At 36.7% G+C, this 24,896-nt stretch overlaps 3 protein-coding genes and 1 non-coding gene across 4 annotated transcripts; 3 read left to right on the top strand and 1 right to left on the bottom strand.

Moving 5' to 3' along the window:
- Nucleotides 1-2,084: 2,084 nt before the first annotated feature.
- Nucleotides 2,085-7,711, bottom strand: LOC149621194 (uncharacterized). The gene is made up of 2 exons (XM_089854166.1): nt 7,583-7,711; nt 2,085-3,267 (listed from the first exon to the last, which is right to left on the bottom strand). Exons 1-2 carry the CDS (start codon nt 7,698-7,700, stop codon nt 2,897-2,899), a joined length of 489 nt encoding a protein of 162 aa, XP_089710292.1. The 5' UTR covers nt 7,701-7,711; the 3' UTR covers nt 2,085-2,896.
- Nucleotides 7,712-14,362: 6,651 nt separating this feature from the next.
- Nucleotides 14,363-17,128, top strand: LOC149621193 (uncharacterized). Its single transcript, XM_089854723.1, has 4 exons — nt 14,363-15,000; nt 15,109-15,174; nt 16,650-16,815; nt 17,021-17,128. The coding sequence occupies exons 2-4, from the start codon at nt 15,125-15,127 to the stop codon at nt 17,126-17,128; spliced, it is 324 nt and encodes a 107-aa protein (XP_089710849.1). The 5' UTR covers nt 14,363-15,000; nt 15,109-15,124.
- A 436-nt stretch (nt 17,129-17,564) lies between these two features.
- On the top strand, nt 17,565-21,756 carry LOC149621192 (uncharacterized). Its single transcript, XM_089855763.1, has 2 exons — nt 17,565-18,335; nt 20,252-21,756. The coding sequence occupies exons 1-2, from the start codon at nt 17,684-17,686 to the stop codon at nt 21,370-21,372; spliced, it is 1,773 nt and encodes a 590-aa protein (XP_089711889.1). The 5' UTR covers nt 17,565-17,683; the 3' UTR covers nt 21,373-21,756.
- Nucleotides 21,757-23,464: 1,708 nt separating this feature from the next.
- TRNAV-UAC (transfer RNA valine (anticodon UAC)) lies at nt 23,465-23,537 on the top strand. Its single transcript has one exon. It is a non-coding gene; the product is annotated as a tRNA-Val (tRNA).
- The last annotated feature ends 1,359 nt before the right edge of the window (nt 23,538-24,896 follow it).

The following is a 24,896-nucleotide window of genomic DNA, read 5'->3' as shown; positions in this document are numbered from 1 at the left end:
TACCACGAGTGTTATGGGATTGATTTGTGGCGGGGAACCAGTCACTGACGTACTTGGGGGCAGTTTTATTTTTAATCTTGAACATGAATATTAGAAGCTTCATTAGGTATAACTTATTTAGGTCCATTAACTCGGCACCTTTTCTAGCTTCGGTAGTGGACGATTAATTTCGCGCAGCTATTTTGGACTAAATGTAATTTTTACGCGTAATTACGGAAGTTGGCCCAGCAGGTACGACTGATGAGATTAAACAAGATGGCCCCGGTTAGATTAAAGCTCCATTGAATGAAGTATACTTTTTTGTTTTAATCTATGAACTTCTGACAGTGTATGTGGATAAGTAAAAGAATACGCGTGAGGAAATTTTGGTTTTCATGGTTTTGAGGTTGCCAAAGGATAGAAATCCAAGTTTATCTTATTAATTAGATTAATTACAATTATTTTGAATTCGTTTCGCGTTAGGAGACCTTGATAATTAAAATAAAAGCGTTCAAAGTGAAAAAATAATCTTTTTGAGGGAGCCTAAGGTTACGAAATCTCTAAAAAGACGTTGAATAACTATTCTAGATGTTGAATACGACGTTTCCCATCATGATTAGCCGTTATGAATCGGTTATTTGAGTTAATTTATTCTTAATTAGTGAAACAGACTCAAAATTGCCAGGCTAACTAAAGTACGCATTTTTTTACGCAGCATCAGCGCCTTCTGTCGCTAATTTCCCCCAAGTACGCGGGTCCCTAAGGGCGATTTTCGTAAAATATTGTGGAAAAAATAATTTCGAAAGTTAAAAGGGATGTTTTTGATTGATACTGCTTGTTTACATTCGATTAACTAAAACGGTAGGATTTCGGTAAGAGTAAATAAGGCCAAAAATCATTTTAGAGCAAAATCAAGCACACCATTCGATAGAGCGTAAAATTTAGATCTAAAATAACCCCTGCTTTTTTCAAATTTCCAAAAAAAAAACCAAAAAAGAAAATTTTGCAGTACAGGGTCAAAAAAGTGTGGAAAACATCAGAGGGCCAATAATTTGCCACCTTTTCCAACCTAACCAAACCTTACCAAACTAAACCTAACCTAACCTAACGTTAAACATCAATATTTTGGAAAAGGTGGCAATTCTTATGGGGGATTTTCTTATTTTTTTTTTTTTGGAAATTTGAAAAAAGCGTCGGCCATTTTACGCTCTATCGAATGGTGTGCTTGATTTTGCTCTAAAATGATTTTTGACATTATTCACTCATACCGAGATTGTACCACTAAAACCATCAGTCCGGGACAATACAGAATCTTGGTGAGAGTTAAGTAGGTCTAATCCGACTAAAGTATAGAATTGCGAGGTCATTTGGCCGTCAATGTAAATCGTTTAATTTTCAAGAATTACTTGTTTTCAATGGTAAAAAAGGTTAAATTGGTAAAATATAAATCACTTTTAATTACAATTAACTGTATTTTACTTCCCGTTGGTCTCCTTGGTTAAAAAGTCTATGAGGAAACTAGGTTTTTAGTGATTTACGACCATTTAGGCACTATTAGGCACGTTGGCTTTCTTTTCTACTTTAGTCCCATGGTCTAATTAGTCAGAAACCAGCGTTGGTTAGGTTAGGCAGATAAAATATAATCCTACCAAAACACATTCGTTAGTAATCAATTCAAAAATATATTAAGTATTTCGCAAGTGTGTTTCATTTCATCTGGAACTTTGTGTTTTGTATTGTTTGTTAAACGCTAGACCTTGGCGAAATTTATACAAGCTGTCAGCGGACAGTCACTACTCTCCCTGGCACCAAGAATATGGTGGCCTCCCCTCCTGTCTGTTCCTAAAGATTTGGACAAATTGGTGAGAAATGCCTCCTTCAAGAACAAACAGAATATCGTGGCATACTATTTGTCGGCCTTTCTGGCCCTTAACAAGTGATTGTGGTAATTTCAAGGTCATTGGTCTAAAATATATAACAAGGCAAAATAATTTACTCCAATGTGCTAGGGTTGTACAGCGTCAAACAAGGCGCTAAGGCTACACGGTGGTTCGCACGCATTATAGACTGTACACTTGTGTTTAAGGCAATTTAATTAAACTTACGTTTTACTCCATTTAAAGTACTCCACGGAAATATAGCTTGCCCCTATGGAGCAGTAGTAAAGGGGACAGAGATTTTGTTGGGCAAGTCCATTTCTTCTTCGCGAGGAAACTAGCCAATTAGGTAAGAGCTTCTTGACGTCATGAGTTTATAGAAAGTATAGTACACGATGTTGGCGATCCAAAGGCTAATTAATTTTTAGGAAAAAGGGGCGATTTCTCATATTACACAGAGCGAACAAGTTTAAACAACAATGTGTAAGTTTTCTTTTTATTATATCTATATATTTTTTGGTATTGTCATTAACCTCAGCTAGTTTTGATGGAAAGGAGAAACCGGATGGCCTTAAATGAAGAGTTCAGGGGTGTGGCTTAAGAAGATAGCTCCTCCTACTGAGGTAATGTGCCTAATTGGCTTAGCGTGGAATTTCACCATTTTACCACTCCCTAGAGAGACAATTCTAAAGATACTAAGAGTTGATTGGGGGAAAGCTATTTTCTTAGTTCATTAAAGAATGGGAGTAAGGGTGGGCCTACACGCGTGACCGTCTATGACGAATAATTCGATCGAATATCAAGACCAATAACTGTCGGGCAATCGTATTTCAATGGTATTTCACCGCTGTGAATGCGGACATGTCCGATAAAAGAACTCTTATGTTTAAGGGTTTTTCTCAATTATGAAGGGTATTATGTGTGATCAAAACGAACTTTCATGCGCTAGTAAAGTCACAATGAGCACATTTAAAGGGCTTTTCCCCTCTTTGAACGCGTTGATGCCTGATGAAAATATTCTTGCCAGTGCACCTAAAGTCTTACTCATGGCATTTGAAGGGTTTTCCACCATTATGTACGCGTTGTTGATGTATGGTCAAACTAGGCTTCTGTGCGCTGGAATAGTCGCACAGATTACATTTGAACGGTTTTTCGCCACTGTGAATGCGTTGATGTCTGATCAAATGACTCTTCATTGTGCTGGCATAGTCACAATGATCACATGTGAAGGGTCTTTCACCACTGTGAATGCGTTGATGTTCGATCAAATGAACCTTCTGCGTGGATCCATAGTCACACTGATCACATTTGAAGCGTTTTTCTTCGTTACCCTTTTTAATGTGACGTTGTGGACCCCTTTTATATTCAGCAGAATATTTGATCCGAGTTGAACGTTTCTTCTTTAATTTTCCTGCAGAAAATTATTAACGAAATATAAAAACGACACACATTCCATTTACAATATAGCATCAAAAATACAGTAGCATTCAAGCGCACTTCTTAAAAAATGAAATGCTAAGGCCTCTACGAAAACTCCGTGTTAAAGAAAAGAAACAGTGCTGATCAAGGCGTTAGGCGATGAGAAAACGACCTCATCAACCAAAAGGGGATGAACGAACATCAACTGAAATGCAGTAGAAACCTCGGCGCGAAACTAGAAAGGTCGTATTGATGCTGAGTGAACACAAGTTACAAATTTATTTCGATCTTGCACCCCCTCTCTCTTTTGTCGCGTCTAGTTTTTCACTTTGTTTCTCTGTCTGGCAAATGGCACCCCCGAGGTCTGATTAGTGTTATATATTCCACATATGTGAAATAAAGTACAATTGACACATAATTAAAAATAACTAATAAGGATATCCCTTCGATAGATAAAACTTATTGTTCCAAAAATCTGCGTAACCAGAAACAATATCTCATTTTATCCAGCAACAAATAAACTCCGAATTTTTGGTCGAAATAAGTACCAGCATAAGAAAATAATATATAGCTCCCTATAAGTATGAAACTCTCCATTTAAGCCATGTAAACAGCATTTCATCCATTGAAATTTTTAAAAAGTTTCTAAAGCCACCCGTTAAGAACTTTTGGCGTTAAAAGAGCTGAAATATTTGTTTAGAAAATTTTCAAATTTTATATAGTAATTAAATCGTTAAATGTCTTGAAGTTATTATTAGTATGATAATTGTAACTGATTATGTGCATGCCAGAATTATCATAATAAATTAATAGATGGCGCGAAATTTTGACTACCAAGGCTAGCCCCTACACTGGTACGGGGTAAGTATGAAAATGTACACGTTTCATACTTATAGAGAGCTATATTTTAGTTTCTTATGGTACCAGCGATAAGAAAGGAGTGAAGACCCTTGCGAAAGAGGACATTTTAAAGGTTCTGATACATAATAATCTAGCTTTTTTGCGAGTCCATAACATTCAATGGGTCACGATTTCAATGCAGAGAGGTGGTGGCTAGCTACTACGCCACAGCTTACCGACAGCACCCTATACTAAGTATTACCATTAACCTCAGCAAGTTTTGGTGGAAAGGAGAAACCGGGTTACACCGCGCAGGAAAAAGTGGGGAGAGAACTTTCACAACTCTATGCAGAAGGGTTTGTACCCAGGTTTTCCACCCCGTGCCACAGTCCGGGATCGAACCCGGGACTCTCTTGCTGCGAGGCGAAAGGTCCAAAAGCTGAACACTATTTGAATTTATCGGTAGAGAGTTCACTCGTTTTTCGAAAAATGTTAAAAATCCATTCGGATATTCTAAGGGAGCGGTAGCGGGACTCTCCTGGTGCGAGGCGAAAGTGCTAACTCTTCACCACCCCACGCACCTACAATTACTACCTAATGGCTTGATGCCACTGTTATTGGGTATTTACAAACCAAAACGATTGAAAAGAAGTTTAAAGATAAAATTAGGTCCAAAAGCTGAACACTATTTTATCGGTAGAGAGTTCAATAGTTTTTCGAAAAAAAATATACATTCGGATATTTTTACTGATTTGAACGTTTTTGAAAGCGTCCCTAGTTTTAGACCGTAGCTACAGGTCAGTGTTATTTAACATTATCTTATATTAACACCCCAGGCGAATTTAACCCATTAAGTAATTTTTGGGAAATCTTGAAATAACAATTTAGCGCTGGAACGTAAAATGTTTATCTCGTACCTAAGAAATTGTTTTGCATAATTGTTTCGAATAAGCTACAGCGAGGATGACAAAACAAGTTTAAAAAAAAACTCAGTACATTTAAGGCCTTGACAACCATATCTTCTACACTCTAAGAAATGGAAGTGTTAAAAAGGTGTTAAAACGGTGTAAACACCGTAAAAACACCCAAAAGAGTGTTTTATTACCTTGAGTTTTTAGAGGCCAATTTAAAGTGTAAATTCGGTGTAAAATAACACTATTAAAACACCGTTCGAAATTAAACATGAAAAATTATAATACTGCTGGTTTCTTAAATAAGGTCTTTCATTTATTTTTCATTAATGTTTTAATAATACAAACAGTAAAAAATTATTGAAAAACGTACTTGTTAAACCTTTTTTTAAAGATGATATTCATGAAAGAAAACAGTTTTATCCTATAAATAAAATTAACAAAGAAATTGGTAATCTGGCGGTGTTGTACCTTCATAAAACTATGCTAAACGTGTTAGGCGACACTCTTATAGGTGTTAAGCGATACTCTTAAAAAACGAGACTAGGTTACTGGCCTCACAGTAGGGCCAGCTTGAGAAGCCAAAGTGGGGCACTTGCTTTTGTGACATGTTTTATCATTATTTTGAGAAAAATTAGAGTACTAAATGGATTTTTTTTTTGTAAAATCTGTAGTGCAAATTAGATTAAACGCGTTTCTGGTGCTCGAAAAACTCTTAGTGAAAAGTGATTATTAAATTTAACAAGAACGTCTATATCTACTGCTTGAATAGTATAGCCTCCAAAACTAATTTAATACCCTATGCATTTGTACGAAGTGAAAACTTTCTGCCTTTTTCAGAAATTTATAAACCCGTAAAAATGACTTTATACGCAACAACCCTCGCTTAAAGAGGTATAGTTCTGCATGTGAGAACTTTCCTCCCTATAGGTGATGAAGTTCTCTCAAGGAAGAACCCTGCTATGAATATAGCATTGATTGCTAATAATACTGCGGAATGGCGGATAATCAAAATTTAATTAAACAGGAAAACCATACTCGATATTTGAGTTATGCCTCATGAGTGGTCAAAATGTAGCTACTTTAGTGTTTTTTACGTCATCGGTTTTGCTCTTAAGTCTAGGAAAAGTAGTAGAATTTCTACTACTATCCTACCAAAATATCTCCCACTCTTAAAGGTGTGAAGCGACACTCTGAAAGGTGCTATGCCGCACCCTTAAAGGAGTTGCACAACACTAATATGAGAGTAAAAAATTCACTTTCAGTGCGATATAAGAGTTAAAAAGGTGTTAAACTGCACCTCTGTTGCACAATTTTATACTTATCTTTGCCACCAATTGCTCAAATAAGTGTGATTAAATCCCTTCAGGGGTGTAAATGTACGCCTGTAACGGTGTCAAATTTGGACCCATATAAAGTACTTATAAAGGTGTTAAATCACACTCCAATTTCTTAGAGTGTATATCTATATAAATCAGTCTTGACTGACTGACTGATAATCAACGCCCAGCCCAAACCCTAGAAGGCTGAACATTTGCAGGAACGTTACCCATAAGCAGTAGGCGCGTACCAAGAAAGATATTTCCAATCCGCCGCCAGCTTAATAAATGGCGCCCAGAAATGTAAAAAATCTTCTCTATGCAACAAAGTCCGCGCGTTTCAACCGATTTCACAAATATTTTGTACACTGGTTTCCTTTAGCCTAAAGACGGGCTAAATGGTCTTTGGGTTCGATTTGTTGTCATCTTTATAAATGGCGGCCAAAAATTTTAAAACAATTCTTTATGGAATAATCTAATCATGAAAGGCAATAAAAATGTCCCGACGAGCTGACGGGCAACGCCGAGTCCTTCGCTCCTAGGGTGCTATAAAAAGGTTAGTCATCAGTAAAATCTAACCATTATTTATATCATTTTCATGCAAGTTCTTATTACACGCGAGCGACGCCGCGGGTAAAAGCAAGTTCTGAATTAAAGTGGAGGAGAGATGGAAAGTAAAGCTCGTCGAACGATATTTTCGGATAAAAATCCAATTAGGAAACTTATGACGACACACCTCAAATCCTCGAGATATATCCCAATCTTTTTTTATACGGGTTCTGCACGAACCCTGGAATAGGGATCTGCCTGCTTTTACCAGGAATATTAAATAGGTTTTTTTTCAGTTTTTGACTTAGATAGCAGCATTGCCAATAGCGTATTCAACTTAGCGCTCAAGGGCGCTAGATCTGCTCGCGCTCGGATTTCCGTTTTCCATTTACCGAGTGCTGGACCCAAGATCCCATCGGTGCTAATCTGTACAGAATTGATAGCTCGCTAAATTTGTATCGACAATTATTACGGGAAAAGACAATCGTTAACGCAGCTCAAGAAATGAAGCGCATTTCATGTCGTGTAGAGCAAATCAAGAGCGATCTCAGAGCAGTTATGTGGAAAACGCCATTAGACTATACATCGAGAAGGTGGAAATGATTGATTAGCATATTTCGCCCATTGGGGGTAGGAATATCAAACCCCACTCTAGGCACTCAGACGATTAAAGTATAAAATGACTTACCAATTTCCGAACAAGGTGATTCGGAATTCTTTGGAGCGATATCTTGAAATGTCTCAGAGTTGTACACCGAACTATTATTTCCAACTTCAACTGGAACTTCGGAAAAATTGATTTCCATAGAGACGGAGGTCAATTCTGACTGTTCATTTGGGCTAATTCTGGTTTAGGAACATACGCTGGCACACTCAGTGACCTTTGATCAACAAGCTTCAGTTTCGGCAAACACAGTATCATAGTTCGATTTTGTCTATCAGTTTTCTTCGCACCTGGCAAGGTTATTTTGGATTGCCTATCATCGAGATCGTTTTCTACGGCTAATTGTAGTGAATCGCTTTCGACATTTGCGCCAAGAGAAAGTGTTTTTCGACTTCAACATTCAATTCAGGAACACGAAATTTCAGCGATCGAGTTGTTCTTTCGTCAGTTTCTCCCTCTGTTGCAACGCTTTGCGGTTTGCGATAAGAATCGATAATTGTGTTATTGTTCTCAAGAGGTTCTAGTGACGAATCACTTTCGGTCATTGTGTCGAGAGGTATTTTCAATTGGTTTTCGACCTCGAGCTTCGGCGAAGGCACACAAAGTGGCGAATTGTCACTGTATATCAACTTGGGGACACATGCATTCGTAATTCGCGTTATAAACCCAATATTTTTAGACCTTTTTAGGATAATTTCAGATTCGTTGTTTGTATTGCCAATCTCCGCAACATATTGAGGCTCAGAATCAGGCGATTCTTCACTAATATCTTCTCTACCCAGCATGCCTTGGGCATTGACAGCTTCGACACTGTGCATCACAATTGGAAGAGATAACTCCTGGCCATTAATTTCCGAATCATTTTCAACGGGTTCAGATTTCACTAATTCATCGTTAGCTAAATGATGTATTCCACTTTTCTCCTATTTTTCAAACAATCAACTCTTAACCTTTGGAGTAACTCTTTCCTATCGACCATTAAAATGAAAAATGTTTCATAGCATCAAATCTTTGATTCTCCTTTCCAAGTCTTTATTGACCCTATTGAGTCTTTCAATTTCGTCTATTTGTTTATTTATCGTAAAGTAGGGATTGTTCGGCAAAAACTCCACTAAACATTGCAATTTTTTGTGAATTATTTATTGAATCTTAATCAACACCGCCGAACCACAGTCCAACGTTGATTTCATCTTAATTACGTGTATATAATTAACGTGAAATTAACGCAAATTTTTGGCTAAAAACATAGATAACTATAAATAAACTAACAAATTAAAATTAAAACTACACTTATCTTTCACCCAGCTTCCATTTCCCTTTTTATTATTTACAATTATCACTCAGAAGTACTTTTTTCCACATTGAAAGCGAGAGCCATTGAAATTTAAAGGTCGTACCTATAATAACCCTTTAATACCTATAATAAATTTTTGGTGAGGTTTTTACAATAGCCAATAGTTTCTCGCGCCATATAGACGGAAATCATTTCCTTCGCAAGACTACCAAATTTTTCCACGCTGATAAGACCGACCGATAAATATAAGTCGAAGGAGACGTCGCAGTGGACGGCAACCCTTTTCTTAAAACAGCTTCATTGCCCATTTTTCAGTTTCCTAACTTTTCCTAAGGTAGATATTTTAAAGGTATACTTAAAGGCAAAAATACAAGCGCGTCGGCAAAGCCAAACCCCTATTAAGTTTAAAAAAAATCAAACTCATATTGTAAAGTAATATAACACTACTAAAACCAAGGTACACCGTTAATATCAACTTAATTAAGTATAATTAATGAGATATTAAAGCAAAACAACCATATTTTCTAAAAAAACAAGAATAACTTTTAATGAAACTAAATAATTCATAATATAATTACACGAGTTGTTCGTCCAACCAATTTTTTCATTTAAAACTTAAATAAATTTACATTATCATTGAAAAACATGGAAGGCGCGAATGTTCGGCAAAAGATAATTAGGGAAAAGTATTTATTGAAACTCATTTTATAAGCTAAAACAATACTGCGGAACCACATTTAAGTGTTAATTTCATATTCATTTGGCGTAATTAAAGAAGAATGAACCGAAAACATCCTTTTTCGGGTAAAATTCATGGATAACTTTTAGTTAGGGTAAAAGACTAAAATTATAACTACACGAGTAGTTCGTCTAATCTCAAATTGCCTATTTCACACTTAGCACTTCAATAAATTTACACTATCATCTAAATTCATGAAAAGGCGCGAAATTCCAAAATTCAGGTAGTTCGGCGAAAACTAAACTATACACTATAAATTAAACTAACACAATTGCGCTACACTACAACCTTAATTTTAGCTTTACTGAGCAAATTTAAGGTAAAATTCACCCTCAACGTCCATTTCCTGGCAAAAGAAAATATATACTGATGTTATTTTTATTAATTGAACGTCAAGTACGTAATCATTTTAGCACTGTTAAAGGTAACTCGATCATCGAGGGATAATCACTAACACTTTCTGTTATTCTATTAAGGGTTATAATACTTGTGTGTAATCAGTTTAGCATTGTTAAAGCTAAAACCTCGTTTTTAGAATGGCCTTACGGGTAATCATTTTTTGAAGCACCGTAGGAGCGAAGGCACTCGGCGTTGCCCGTCAGCCCGTGGGAACATTTTTTCTTACTTTTCACGCGGACATTATTCTATGAAGAAGGGTTTTTAAGTTTTTAGCCGCCATTTAAAACGATGGCAACAAATCGAACCCAAAAGACCATTCAGCCCATCTATAGGTTAAAGGAAACCAACGTACTAAATATTTTTGAAATCGGTTGAAACGCGCAGACTTTGTTGCATGGAGAAAAGTTTTTACATTTCTGGGCGCCATTTTTTAAGATGGCGGCGGATTGGAAAAATATTTCTTAGTACGCGCCTACTACTTACGAGTAACGTTCCTGCAAATTTTCAGCCTTCTGGGGCAAGCGGTTTTGGGCTGGGCGTTGATTATCAGTCAGTCAGGACTTTGATTTACATAGATATAGATATGGATTGCGGGTAATCATTTTAGCAGAGTTAAAAGTAGCCCATCGAGGGGCTATTCACATAAATTTTATGTACGCCTGTTAAGTACGGTACGATGTGGCTACTATTATGAGCCCAGCCCATGGGCCATCTTGTTGTATTTTTAAAAGAGAGACAACTCTCTCCACGCTGATGTTTTTCTGGACCATGAAATAAAGTTCTAATGGATTATTTACCCCCACGGCTTTTCATTTTTAACTTAATGAGTTTGTATCCGGTCGACGAAGGCATAGCTAACTGTTCCGGGGCCTAAAAACTGTAAGCCCCACAAAACTGGTAGGCTTACCTAGAGTGAATACAAGTACTTTTATAATCAAATTTTATTATTGACTCACCCAGCCATCTCTCAAAAATATTACAAAGTAAAAACTTTCTTTAAATAAACAAAAAGGTGCTCGGGCCTTCCTCCTTCGTCGCTGGAGCCAAAGAGAGTATAGGGGAGGAGTGGAAAGAGGGGAAAATCTTGTTGCTCTTTTCTACCGCGCATCTTCAATGCGCAGTACCGAGGCATTTCCGTTTGAGACATTAAATAGTATCGTAGGTGGCGCGACTGAGCCGGAAACTCCCTCGTACCACAAGTATAATGTAGAGGCAACATTGTAATTTAGCCTTGTGGAGCGGGGGAGCTTCAACTCCTCCCCCATACTCTCTTTGCTGGAGCCAAAAGATATCTCTCGTCCCCTCGGTCCCTCCTTTTATAGACACAGGGTCTTGAATCGGGTCTAAGGGTTCCTACCCCCTTTGACTTTTGGTCAAGGGGTTAAGTCTCTGTCGGGATTCCGACGAGGACAGTTGCGCGGGGAGAGAGTTATCTCTCTTTTAAAAATACAACAAGATGGCCCATGGGCTGGGCTCATAATAGTAGCCACATCGTACCGTACTTAACAGGCGTACATAAAATTTATGTGAATAGCCCCTCGATGGGCTACTTTTAACTCTGCTAAAATGATTACCCGCAATCCATATCTATATCTATATAAATCAAAGTCCTGACTGACTGATAATCAACGCCCAGCCCAAAACCGCTTGCCCCAAAAGGCTGAAAATTTGCAGGAACGTTACTCGTAAGTAGTAGGCGCGTACTAAGAAATATTTTTCCAATCCGCCGCCATCTTAAAAAATGGCGCCCAGAAATGTAAAAACCTTTCTCCATGCAACAAAGTCTGCGCGTTTCAACCGATTTCAAAAATATTTAGTACGTTGGTTTCCTTTAACCTATAGATGGGCCAAGAAGTTATATCAGTATCTCAGAGAGAAGATATAAATTCGCCAGATTTCCAGCTTTATCTCCAGTCCTAACGTAGGTCCGCAGTCAATCCCCGTCTCTAATTTATAACCAGCATCTCATTGGTTCTTGAAAACTCACGTCAGCGCGACGACGCGAGTGAGGAAAATTTCCGACTGACGAGAGCGAAATAGCCCGGCGCCTCCTTTTACGTCCCCCCTTGTATTTTGAAAGGGGGATTGGGACTATGGCGCGCGAATACAAAGGCATCTTATATCTTCTCTCTGAGATACTGATATAACTTCTTGGATGGGCTGAATGGTCTTTTGGGTTCGATTTGTTGCCATCGTTTTAAATGGCGGCTAAAAACTTAAAAACCCTTCTTCATAGAATAATGTCCGCGTGAAAAGTAAGAAAAAATGTTCCCACGGGCTGACGGGCAACGCCGAGTGCCTTCGCTCCTACGGTGCTTCAAAAAATGATTACCCGTAAGGCCATTCTAAAAACGAGGTTTTAGCTTTAACAATGCTAAACTGATTACACACAAGTATTATAACCCTTAATAGAATAACAGAAAGTGTTAGTGATTATCCCTCGATGATCGAGTTACCTTTAACAGTGCTAAAATGATTACGTACTTGACGTTCAATTAATAAAAATAACATCAGTATATATTTTCTTTTGCCAGGAAATGGACGTTGAGGGTGAATTTTACCTTAAATTTGCTCAGTAAAGCTAAAATTAAGGTTGTAGTGTAGCGCAATTGTGTTAGTTTAATTTATAGTGTATAGTTTAGTTTTCGCCGAACTACCTGAATTTTGGAATTTCGCGCCTTTTCATGAATTTAGATGATAGTGTAAATTTATTGAAGTGCTAAGTGTGAAATAGGCAGTTTTAGATTAGACGAACTACTCGTGTAGTTGTAATTTTAGTCTTTTACCCTAACTAAAAGTTATCCATGAATTTTACCCGAAAAAGGTTGTTTTCGGTTCATTCTTCTTTAATTACGCCAAATGAATATGAAATTAACACTTAAATGTGGTTCCGCAGTATTGTTTTAGCTTATAAAATGAGTTTCAATAAATACTTTTCCCTAATTATCTTTTGCCGAACATTCGCGCCTTCCATGTTTTTCATTGATAATGTAAATTTATTTAAGTTTTAAATGAAAAAATTGGTTGGACGAACAACTCGTGTAATTATATTATGAATTATTTAGTTTCATTAAAAGTTATTCGTGTTTTTTTAGAAAATATGGTTGTTTTGCTTTAATATCTCATTAATTATACTTAATTAAGTTGAAATTAACGTTGGATTGTGGTTCGGCAGAGTATATTTAGCTTATAAATTTAGATTCAATAAATAATTCACATTAATATCAATGTTTAATTGAAAATTCAATCCTTGCCGAAAAAACCCTATTTTACCCCAAACTTTTGAATTTCCTGAATTTTAATGTATTATAAAGATAATATAAATTAATTTCAGTGTTAAATGGGAAAAAAGGGGATTTACCAGCTTATAGCTTAGTTTTAATCTTAATTATGTAGTTTAATTAAAAGTTATTTTAATTTTTGTCCCAAAAATGTACGTTTTTGGTCGAATTTTACGTTAATTAAACTTAATTAAGTGAAATTAACGTTGGATTGTGGTTCGGCAGAGTAGATTTAGCTTATAAATTGATACTCAATAAATAATTCACATTAATATCAATGTTTAATTGAAAACTAAATCCTTGCCGAAAAAACCCTATTTTACCCCAAACTTTGGAATTTCCTGAATATCGATGAATTATAAAGACAATGTAAATTAATTTCAGTGTTAAATGGGAAAAAAGGGGATTTACCAGCTTATAGCTTAGTTTTAATCTTAATTATGTAGTTTAATTAAAAGTTATTTTAATTTTTGTCCCAAAAATGTACGTTTTTGGTCGAATTTTACGTTAATTAAATTTAATTAAGTGAAATTAACGTTGGATTGTGGTTCGGCAGAGTAGATTTAGCTTATAAATTGAGATTGAATAAATTATTCACATTAATATCAATGTTTAATTGAAAATTTAATCCTTGCCGAAAAAACCCTATTTTATCCCAAACTTTGGAATTTCGCGCTTCTTCAAAGACTCGGCATATTTTTTCATTTCACGCCCATAATATTTTGCCGAACAAACCCTATTTTACCCCAAACTTTGGAATTTCCTGAATATTAATTTATTATAAAGATAATATAAATTAATTTCAGTGTTAAATGGGAAAAAAGGGGATTTACCAGCTTATAGCTTAGTTTTAATCTTAATTATGTAGTTTAATTAAAAGTTATTTTAATTTTTGTCCCAAAAATGTACGTTTTTGGTCGAATTTTACGTTAATTAAATTTAATTAAGTGAAATTAACGTTGGATTGTGGTTCGGCAGAGTAGATTTAGCTTATAAATTGAGATTCAATAAACAGTTCACATTAATGTCAATGTTTAGTTGAGTTTTTGATCTTTGCGAAACATTTATTATTTTAATAGTCGTTGGGGCGAGAGAGGGTAGATTAGTTAAGCTTATTTAGTTTCTGAAATGGATTTGAATTTTTGCTTGATTTAATTGCGACTTTTAGTGTGGGGGCCGTATTTTATATTTTACCCCACTCTTTTGTGCCGAAAAGTGCCGAAACGGTCACTAATTTACCCCGAAAAGCCAAAGGCGAAGCCAGAAGTCATTTAGGATGTTTTAGCAGACGACGCATGGGAGATTTCTACTATTTTAGAATTTGGGGTAATTCGGCAAAAGTTCGGCAAAAATAATTTCGGGGTAAAATAGTGTTTGCCAAATTGGATAGAGTAATATCGGTAGAGAGGGGGAGTGAACTGTGTATCCCCTTCGTTGAAGGCAACTTTGTATTAGAGAATACTATTTGCCTTCGGAAGGGGGGATATCACTAAGGTAAGAGATAGAGGGTTATGACGTTGCCATATATGTGAAAGATATTACTCTATTCCTTTGTTACGGTAACGGCTCCTCCTTTGAAGGCTTTAATGTATTTTTATTGATTATTAAAAAGAGTATCTATATACAAGAAAAGCTCTTAAAAAAAGTTGAAGCTTTTTCTCATTAAGACTCCAAAAACATAACAGTGTGAGTAACTGTTAAAGAAAAACTTTTATATAAGCCTGCCCTGGTAAGAATGTATATTAAACTGAGGGGAATCGCCCTTTTTAACACAAAATCTTTGTTTATGGCCATACTTTTTATTATTATTAAAATGATACGTATTTTATCATAACAGGAAAACTGTACATAGTATGATGGAATTTGTTAAAGAATGTCGTGATATGGTCGAACGTTTAAACTGGTAAGTGATGACTATAATGCAACTTGGATCATGTCAATAAGGCATAACGGATCCAAACCTATATTCCTTGAAAAGAAATAGATCTTTCTTGCTGTTTAAAAAATAAAAAATGCTAGCAGAATAAATAGGCATGTGCGAGTACTCGATAGGACTCGAAAGCTCGATCGAGTCTCGAGCCAAGTACTCGGCTCGAGGCTCGATAAGCAACCATGGATGAAGGATGCGCGTGAAAAACATTCGACGCTCTACAGGATGTACAACTCCCTACACTAAAAAGTAGACAAGTCGATACTAGCGCCGCCTGGCTACCAGCGCTGGAAACCTTCGCGGGAAAAATAAAAAATACTGGACATGAGAAAAAAAACCACTGTTTTGCTTCTAGCAGACGACGCTAAGGAAAAAAAACGACAGTAGCGCGTGTTTTTTTCTCGTGTCCAGTATTTTTTATTTTTCCCGCGAGGGTTTCCAGCGCTGGTAGCCAGGCGGCGCTAGTATCGAGTTGTCTACTTTTTAGTATAGGGAGTTGCACATCCTGTTGAGCGTCGAATGTTTTTCACGCGCATCCTTCATCCATGAAGCAACTTTAGAAAGGCTCGACAAGTTTTCGAGCCTCGGAAAAAAGCTCGATAAAAGCTCGAGACCAAGGCTTAAGGTTATCGAGGTTCAGTCAGTGGTCTGTGAGATTCTAGATTAGGTTAAAGGTCAAGAATTACAATCTAACACAGACTATTAAATGTTGAGACGCTGCAGTGACTCGCGAAATAGGAAATTATTCTAGTGGTACCTTTTTTGTAACAACACATTTGATTGGCGTTAGTTTTACTTCCACTTTTGGGCAAAGAAAAAAATGAAAAATCATTCTTGAAGTTTAAGTTTTACTTTTATGTATAGAAAAATACGCTAGGTTATTATCAATGCGATTGTCAGTGCGCGTAAGTAATTTCGATTAGTGATAATAGGATTCAAGTTTAATTATAGTGAAATACAAGTTTATCTGTTATCTTTACGAATTAATAGGGTTTTTCTTTACTAAGGCCCAGTAATTGAAAGTGTAAAACAATATCATTCCAAATTAAGAGTTAAAATTGAAAGTCGTTAAGGCTCGCCATTGAAATTTTAGGCTCGATAAAAGCTCGAAACCAGATTTTGAACATGCAGCTTAAGGCTCGAAGCTCGATAAGAAACTCGAGGCTCGGCTCGAAGCTCGATAACCGAAAAAAGCAAGACTCGAGGCTCGGCTCGAACCCAAAAAATCAAGGCTCGCACAGCCCTAAGAATAAATAATTTATACGAAGCTAGTTGTAGTTGTATTCAGAAAATGTGCTTGAGAAAATCCCTAGTCTTGAACAAAAGTGTCACAATTTAAGCATTGCTATGTTTTTCTTAGCTTTTTATAGCGAAAGCTACAATGCATGGGGAAACTTTTCTTGTCCGTTTTTGATTTACCTTCAGTTTGAAAAATTATTTCATTTTAGGGAAGATTTACAATCTCACCAACTCTCTTTTCAAAATTCCGAAATGAGTTTAGTAAATCTTCAAAGGGTGGCGATTAAAGAGGTATTTTGTGAAATTATTATTTATTTAAGACAAACTGAAGATGACGAAAACTTTGTTTTTAGGAAATGGACTACGAGGAAGAATGTAACTATGATCACTTGAGCAAAGATGATCTAATCAATGAAGTAAAAGCTAGAGATGATCGAGTTAGGAAACTGGAAGCCAAGGTATTTTTCAAAGCATATGGGTTTTTTTAGCACAGAGATATGAGAAAATTTAAATGGACAGTAGTTGAATCAGGTGTCCCTTAAAATAGAACCAAGCTCTATGAGTGGGTTAATTAATTAAGGTTATTGGTGAAAACACCTATCAGGATTGGCACAAAGCTAAGGGGATTGGTAACACGTCCTTCGTTTCTTTGTTAACAAAGAAACCCGACGAGGGCCTTTGTTGCTGATCCCCTTCTTGCCTGTCATTATCTTCCCCTTTTTCTTGCCTGCCCCTTTAAAATACGTTTAGCCAAAGAAACTCCGAAGATTGTTTTGTAATGGAATCTCATTTTGTTTAGTGTAATGTTTTAATTTCAAACTTGGGAAAAGAGAGAGTGAAAACATCATTAACGATAAATAAGCAAATAGACGAAATTGAAAGGCTTAAAAGGGTCATTAAAGGGTTGGAAAATAGAATCAAAGATCTGATGGTATGCAAGATCCTTTACTTTCATAATCGAAGGAAAAATTAATTATTTTAAGAATGAGCGTTATTGTTAATTGTTTTAAAAATAGGAGAAGAGTGGAATACTTCAATTTCCTAATGATGAATTAGTGAAAACTGAACCCGTTGAATATGATTCTGGAAATAATGGCCAGGAGTTATCCCTTCCTATTGTTATGCACAGTGTCCAAGCTGTCAATGTCCAAGGCATTCTGTGTAAAGAAAATATTAGTCAAGAATCACCTGTTACTGAGGTTGGCAATACAAACACCGAAACTACCTTGAAAAAACTGAAAATATGGGGTTTATAACGCGAAATACGAATCCGTGTGTCCCTAAACTAAACTACAGTGACAGTTTGCCTCAAAGTGCGCCTTCACCAAAAATTAAGGTTGAAAACCCATTCGAAATGACTCCTGACACGAACACGGAGAGTGATTCTCCACGAGAACCTTTTGAAAACAATATTACCATTAACGATTCTTATCGTAAATCGCCAAGTTTCTCGACAGAGGGAGACACTGAGGATAATTCAACTCCATCGAAGAAATTTCGTGTTCCTGAATTGAATGTTGAATCCGAAAAACATTTGGATCTTTCTCTTGATGCAAATGTCGAAGGCGATTCATTAGAAGGATCCCCAGAAAACGAACTTGATGAAAACCAATCCGAAATCGCCGTGACAGATGCAAAGAAAAGTGATGGACAAAATCAAAATGTGGAGCTGTTTGTCGATCCGAGTTCATTGAGTGTGCCAGTGTTTGTTCCTGAAGTAGAACGCAACCCAATTGAACTATCAGAATTGACCCCCGTCTCTATGGAAAGCGATTTGCCCGAAGTTCCAATTGCAGTTCAACATAATAGTTCGGTGTCCAACACGGAGATATTTGAAGATGTCGCTCCAAAGAATCCAGGGGGTAAAACCTCATCGCCTCGTTCGAAAATTGCAGGTAAGTCATTTCATTCTTTAATAGTCTTGAGTACCTAGATTGAGAAGTCATATTTCTAAACCACTATTTCCGCCTTCTCTAGTCGCGTATTTCATTTAACTGCTCGTAATGCAATCCGAATGTATTTTTTTCACCCTCCGAAAAACGCGAATGATGGAGACACGGCCTCCCTACTTTTGGACGTAATTCCGCTTTAAACTTAGAGGAAAACTAGTCTTGGGTCGAAAGCCCCCTAAGCGATGCTTATTTTCAATCGTTGTGGTTGTAGACACTTAATAACACTGGCTTGACGCCATATAGTTGCGCACTTTAGTGTAGTTATACTGCTGTATTGAAGCGTACGCTGATTCACGTGATCAAAGCCCTGACTTTTCTTCAACATTGCTTGTTCGTACAACTTGACATTCTATTCTTTTCAAGTGCGTCTACACAATTCTACTATTTAATGCCTATTTTTGCAAACTTTATGAGATGAGTACATCGTTAATTCTACCGTGAAATGTTTTTCTTCATCCCGGCTAAATTAATTCAGTATGAAACTTAGTAAGGATGAAATTTATAACGTCCCATTAAAACGCGAACCAGAAAAACCCCTCAAATGAGATTTGTGTTCCCTTGGAAGCACGGAAGAAATTAATTTGATGAAAATCAATGCATTTACAAATTACACTAAGAAACTTCACATTTCTAGCCGCCATTTTTCAAGATATCCGCGGATTAAAACAATTTCTTTAACGTCCTTGCAACGTTTACGCGGGGACGGTTAGGCCGGGGCATTGAGTATCAATCAGGTACGACTTTTACTTAACAATACCAGGGTGCCTATTCTGTAAGCATTGAAAGAGAGTTGTCGATCGACATCTCTCTCGGTCTCGAAAATCAGAAAAATGGTATTCTGTCAGAAGTTGTCGAGTATCGACAAGTTGTCGAACTAGATATCGACAGGGTTTCGTTTCGAGTAACCCCTCTTGCATGAGTTTTAATCTGAGAGTAAATAGCTGCCCTTCTACATTTATCTCGCTTTGAGTTAGGCTTAGGGAAAATATTCGGTGAGTTTTACGAAGACAACGTTCTATCAGAAGTAGAAGAAGGAGATGTAGTTGCACTCAGGGTGCCTTTTTCTAGGCAGAGAAACAAAGTGAAAACTAGATGTGACAACAGAGAGTGGGTGCCAGAACGAAAGAAAATGGTAGCTTGTCTGCACGCAGAATCAGCTAGCATTTGATTCTCCGAACATCCGTTGAATTTGAAACTACGTCCTTTCGAGCCTAGGTTTCTCAATTCAATTTATGTTCATCCCCTTTTTACCTCTCCGTTTGACGATGTCGTCACGGAGAGGTATTACACTGGACGTGTCTGTCACCGCGTTCTCAATTTACAAATCGGAGCAAACGTATATGCTATATCCGGAACTCGTTCACAGTTCTATTATCGTTGTTAGGGTAAAGATGTACGCGGCGATCACCTACGAGAAATGTCTAGACTCCTAATGACAGGGCTTCCACCAAAGTTTCACGCAATTGCGGGTTTTCATATTATTTATTGTGAATCAATCGCCTTATATACCCTAAATTTCCAAAAACTGTTAAAGAGGCATACGCTTGAATTCAAACGTCAACAATAGCTATGTTTAAAATGATTTTAGGAATAACGTTTCTTAGAATGACTAAACTAATATTAAGCTAAATTACTGACGATAAAAGTAATCAATATAAATCATATTTAATTAAGAACAACGTCTCGACTCGTAGATGTCTATTGTGGTTTCCCAACTTATTGTTTATTAGGTTGTTTACTCATACTTTAATAAAAAAACAATGAGTTTTCGTAATGCGCTTGAATGTTACTGTATTTTTGATACTATATTGTTAATGATGTATGTGTCGTTTTTATATTTCATTAATAAATTCGTGTAGGGAAATTCAGGAAGAAACGTTCAACTCGGATCAAATATTCTGCTGAATTTAAAAGGGGTCCACAACGTCACATTAAAAAGGGTAACGAAGAAAAACCCTTCAAATGTGATCGGTGCGACTATAAATGTACCCAGAAGATTAGTTTGATCGCACATCAACATATTCACAGTGGTGAAAAACCCTTCAAATGTGATCAGTGTGACTATGCAAGCACGCAGAAGGTTCATTTCATCGCACATCAACGCATTCACAGTGGTGAAAAACCCTTCAAATGTGATCAGTGTGACTTTGCAAGTACTCGGAACTATGATTTAAAAATACATCTACGCGTTCATAGCCGTGAAAAACCCTTTAAATGTGATCAGTGTGATTATGCAAGCACGCAGAAGAATAATTTGATCACACATCAACGCATTCACAGGGGTGAAAAACCCTTCAAATGTGATCAGTGTGACTATGGAAGTACGTGGAAGATTAGTTTGATCGCACATCAACATATTCACAGTGGTGAAAAACCCTTCAAATGTGATCAGTGTGACTATGCAAGCACGCAGAAGAATAATTTGATCACACATCAACGCATTCACAGTGGTGAAAAACCCTTCAAATGTGATCAGTGTGACTATGCAAGTACGTGGAAGATTAGTTTGATCGCACATCAACATATTCACAGTGGTGAAAAACCCTTTAAATGTGATCAGTGTGATTATGCAAGCACGCAGAAGAATAATTTGATCACACATCAACGCATTCACAGGGGTGAAAAACCCTTCAAATGTGATCAGTGTGACTATGGAAGTACGTGGAAGATTAGTTTGATCGCACATCAACATATTCACAGTGGTGAAAAACCCTTCAAATGTGATCAGTGTGACTATGCAAGCACGCAGAAGAATAATTTGATCACACATCAACGCATTCACAGTGGTGAAAAACCCTTCAAATGTGATCAGTGTGACTATGCAAGTACGTGGAAGATTAGTTTGATCGCACATCAACATATTCACAGTGGTGAAAAACCCTTCAAATGTGATCAGTGTGACTATGCAAGTGCGTGGAAGAATAATTTTATCAGACATCAATTTATTCACAGTGGTGAAAACCCCTCAGAATTTAATTAGTGCGAATATGCTAGTAATCGTTTGAGTATTTTGATGATACAATGGTGAAAAACGCCTCAAGTGTGATCGGTGGGACTATGTATATGCAGACAGAAGTGTCATTTGATAGTACATAAACGTAGAAGTCACATGAACGAATAGATGGATTTACATTTTAAATGTGTAGGACAATAACCATATTTCATCGTTTTGTGTAATGAATGGGCCGACACTGTGTATGTAACATTGAATCCATTAAATTTCTCCATTAGAAATTGTATTAACGGAAGCGCCGCTCATTTTCAGAGACAAGACTCTTGGGGCACAATACCCAATTGTAACACCGCCATTTTCATACCTAATTTTATATTAAATGTAATAAAATTCACATAGACGATGCAAAAATAAGCCATAATAAATTTTGGATACGTTTTGTCGAATTGTTCCAAACTTGTTTCCAAACGTTTGAGGTGTTTTCTTTCGAGCGATTTCCATTTCCGTTATCAGTCCCCTCGGAGCTTTCATTAGCACATAAATTGTAGGAAGTTTCTTCAGGTTTTGATGTAGTTCTTGCTAAATGTCTTGGATCGTCATTTGCGTCTTTAATTACTTTAACTTTGTCATCAGCTCATGTACTGGATGGTTTCAACAGAGACAGGAAAATTGTCGCTAACCCTGACTTTACCGTTGAAATCAGGCTTGTTGTGTTTTCAGTATTTATTAGGTTTATCACGTATAGAGGTTTAATGGCTGAATTTTACTGTTTGTTCATATTGTCACGTATATTTTATTATGCGTTCATTAGGATACGTTTGCATTCCGTATATTGTCTTAGGACCGTTTCAGTGATCAAATTTTAATCTAAATATATTTTCGAAAGTTGTTTCTTTGTTTATGTTTATTTTTTCCGAATTTGACCGAGCTGCCTGGTTTATATCGGTAACACTATTGGGAAATTTTAAAACTGATTTGATTGAGTTCTTCTATAGACTGGTAAGAACATACTATTCTGGATCCGTGACATCTGAGTTTTATGATCAACCACTATTAAAGCATCGTTACATAGAATTTGAAAACTATCCGTTGTTCGCTTTAGGCGGACGCTATTTCTTTAGCGCCACCGCGTGACCGATACATAACAAGCTAATTATCATTTTTTGGATAATATTACTAAATCTTGGGTTAATTGAAAAATGACAGTCACCATCGGGGATTCGGGGGCTAATTCTAACCACCAAATATGCTGTACACTCACGAAAGTTAGTCGGAAGCAGCTAGCTCTCGTAGGAAAATGGAACTAGCCGGGTAGCCGCTGCGACTGCGAGCACTCAGTGCCATGCTCAGTGCTCGCAGTCGCAGCTTGTGTCCGCGAGCGCATGATCGAGTTGGCTATGGGACGCCCCAGGCGCTGGGGTCGAAAAACTAAAACTGTCTGCTAGAGATAACGGTAAATGAAAGGGGGAACTACTTCTTCAAAGAGGAAAATAATCATAACAGTGTAAGCGATAACTGATAACATTATTTTTATAGAGTTTAATCAAAAATTGAAGAAATACCCAGGTTAAATCTTTATAATAAAAGTTCAAAACATTTAACAGAAACTTTCGAGCTCGTGGCTCTTTTCCAACTGCCACCCACGTGCTCGGAAGCTTCTGTTAAAAGCAGGGTGAAAAGGAAAATCAAGCGATTTTTTGTCGATTCTTCTACTAATTGTAAGACCAGGCTGCATAATGAAACATTCAGGAAATACAGTCTCCGAATGATTTTAAAATTCAAATTCTACAGGGCCGGTAGGCCCTTGTAGATATGACTTGATACTCTTTTGTAACGTTAAATCAAAATTCACATGCTTTTACCAATTTTCCTATGGAGATTAACAAGGGGTTTTTCGTGATATTTAACCACCTCTAACTGAAAAACTAGAGCGAAGTTACTTTTCGGAATACTCTTAATTTAACAATTAAGTATTCAGGGTGTGCGATCGGCTAGTCTAATTCAGAAACAATTAAGTCTAATTATGTTAATTTTAGTTAATTACAGAAGTACTTGTTTCGACCATCGTGATTGGACATAATAATAATGCTAGAGCTCTTCGAAAACTCAAAATAACCAAGTATCTATGGTGTAGTGGTTATCACATCCGCTTTACACTCGGAAGGTCCCAGGTTCGAGCCCTGGTAGATACATGACTTGACTATCGTTATTGGACACAATAATAAGCTAGATCTCTTCGAAAACTCAAAATAACCAAGTATTCATTGTGTAGTGGTTATCACGTCCGCTTTACACGCGGAAGGTCCCGGGTTCGAGCCCTGGTAGATACATGTTTTGACCATCGTGATTGGACATAATAATAAGCTAGATCTCTTAGGAATCTCAGTATTACCAGGTATGTGTAGTGTAGTGGTTATCTCGTCCGCCTAACACGCGGAAGGTGCAACGTTTGGGCCCTGCTAGATACATGTTTTGACCATCGTAATTGGACATAATAATAAGCGGTAAAGAAAACATAATTACTCAAAATTTAATTACATTAAGACTGAAGCGACAGATATTATATAAAAACGTCTTGGTTTGGACCAAGGCCGAAAAAACAAACGATATGTTTGAGGTTTATCAATTGACTGAAGTTTCAGATATTGAAATTTTTTCTAGTTATTTTTATACACTCAATCCTTAATCAATATTTAATTCAATCAACTGATTTTACTGTTAATCGACCTAGTCCCTCTAAATTAATTGAAAAAATTACATATCTACGCTTTTTCAAGAACAATTACATTTTCCGAAAACATTTTATCATGAAATTAATTATTTTGAAGGGATTTCGTGTCGATACTCACTAACTTGTGAGCATCTTGACCGACATAGTTTTAATTGTTGCTGGCTTGACAAATTTTCAAGTTTGCACCAAAAGAAGTTTAAATCTGTTTTAAGTTGTTGATAAGACTGTCGTTTAGAGTGAATGTCGTCTACTTAAGACAAAGCAACAAAGTTTATCCTGTGTGGTAAAGGGTAAAGATCACATAAACAGAAATACTTCTCAGACTTGTTATATTCATTTCCCGCGGAAATAATATGGTTAAACAAATCATTCATTACTAGTTATGCCAAGAAGGTCACATTTAACTCCGACACCCCCTCCCTTCCTCTATTTTCCCAATATATGGCATTTTATAATCACCAGTGGTTTCAGTGTATGGGTCATCTGAGCCGTCGCAACACACTCAGCCAATATTACCATAGACTGAGTTATGACCAAGAAATTCTTAAGTACGGAAAAGGAAGTTCCAGTGCAACTTTACCATCAAAGAGGCGACAATTGAAATGTAGCATTTCGATATACGAAATTAAATGTATAAATTCGCGCAACACCCTTGTTTGGCATCCACGATCAAATATTTACATTTTCCATTCGAGTTATGCCAAAGTTCGCTTGCTTGTTTTAGACATCCAGTAGAACATTTCAAATATTCAATACTGTATCCTCAACATGATAAATTAATTTCACGATAGAATGTTTTCGGAAAATGTAATTGTTCTTG

The sequence above is a fragment of the Phalangium opilio genome, unplaced genomic scaffold (genome assembly GCF_054372755.1).
Source record: "Phalangium opilio isolate 3A_F unplaced genomic scaffold, DU_Popi_V2 ptg000209l_1, whole genome shotgun sequence".
Lineage (NCBI taxonomy): Eukaryota > Metazoa > Arthropoda > Arachnida > Opiliones > Phalangiidae > Phalangium > Phalangium opilio.
Note: the sequence above shows the minus strand (reverse complement) of the source record. Positions and strands in the feature narration are given on the sequence as shown.

Excerpts from the sequence above, each read along its gene's own strand:
- LOC149621193 (XM_089854723.1), top strand. The coding sequence starts at position 15,125 with ATGATGGAATTTGTTAAAGAATGTCGTGATATGGTCGAACGTTTAAAC. Across the intron at positions 15,175-16,649 it reads ATGGTCGAACGTTTAAACTG|GGAAGATTTACAATCTCACC; the intron begins GTAAGTGATGAC and ends ATTTCATTTTAG. Across the intron at positions 16,816-17,020 it reads AATGGACTACGAGGAAGAAT|GTTATTGGTGAAAACACCTA; the intron begins GTAACTATGATC and ends TAATTAATTAAG.
- LOC149621192 (XM_089855763.1), top strand. The coding sequence starts at position 17,684 with ATGGGGTTTATAACGCGAAATACGAATCCGTGTGTCCCTAAACTAAAC. Across the intron at positions 18,336-20,251 it reads GCCTCGTTCGAAAATTGCAG|GGAAATTCAGGAAGAAACGT; the intron begins GTAAGTCATTTC and ends AAATTCGTGTAG.
- LOC149621194 (XM_089854166.1), bottom strand. The coding sequence starts at position 7,700 with ATGGAAATCAATTTTTCCGAAGTTCCAGTTGAAGTTGGAAATAATAGT. Across the intron at positions 3,268-7,582 it reads ATCACCTTGTTCGGAAATTG|GAAAATTAAAGAAGAAACGT; the intron begins GTAAGTCATTTT and ends AATTTTCTGCAG.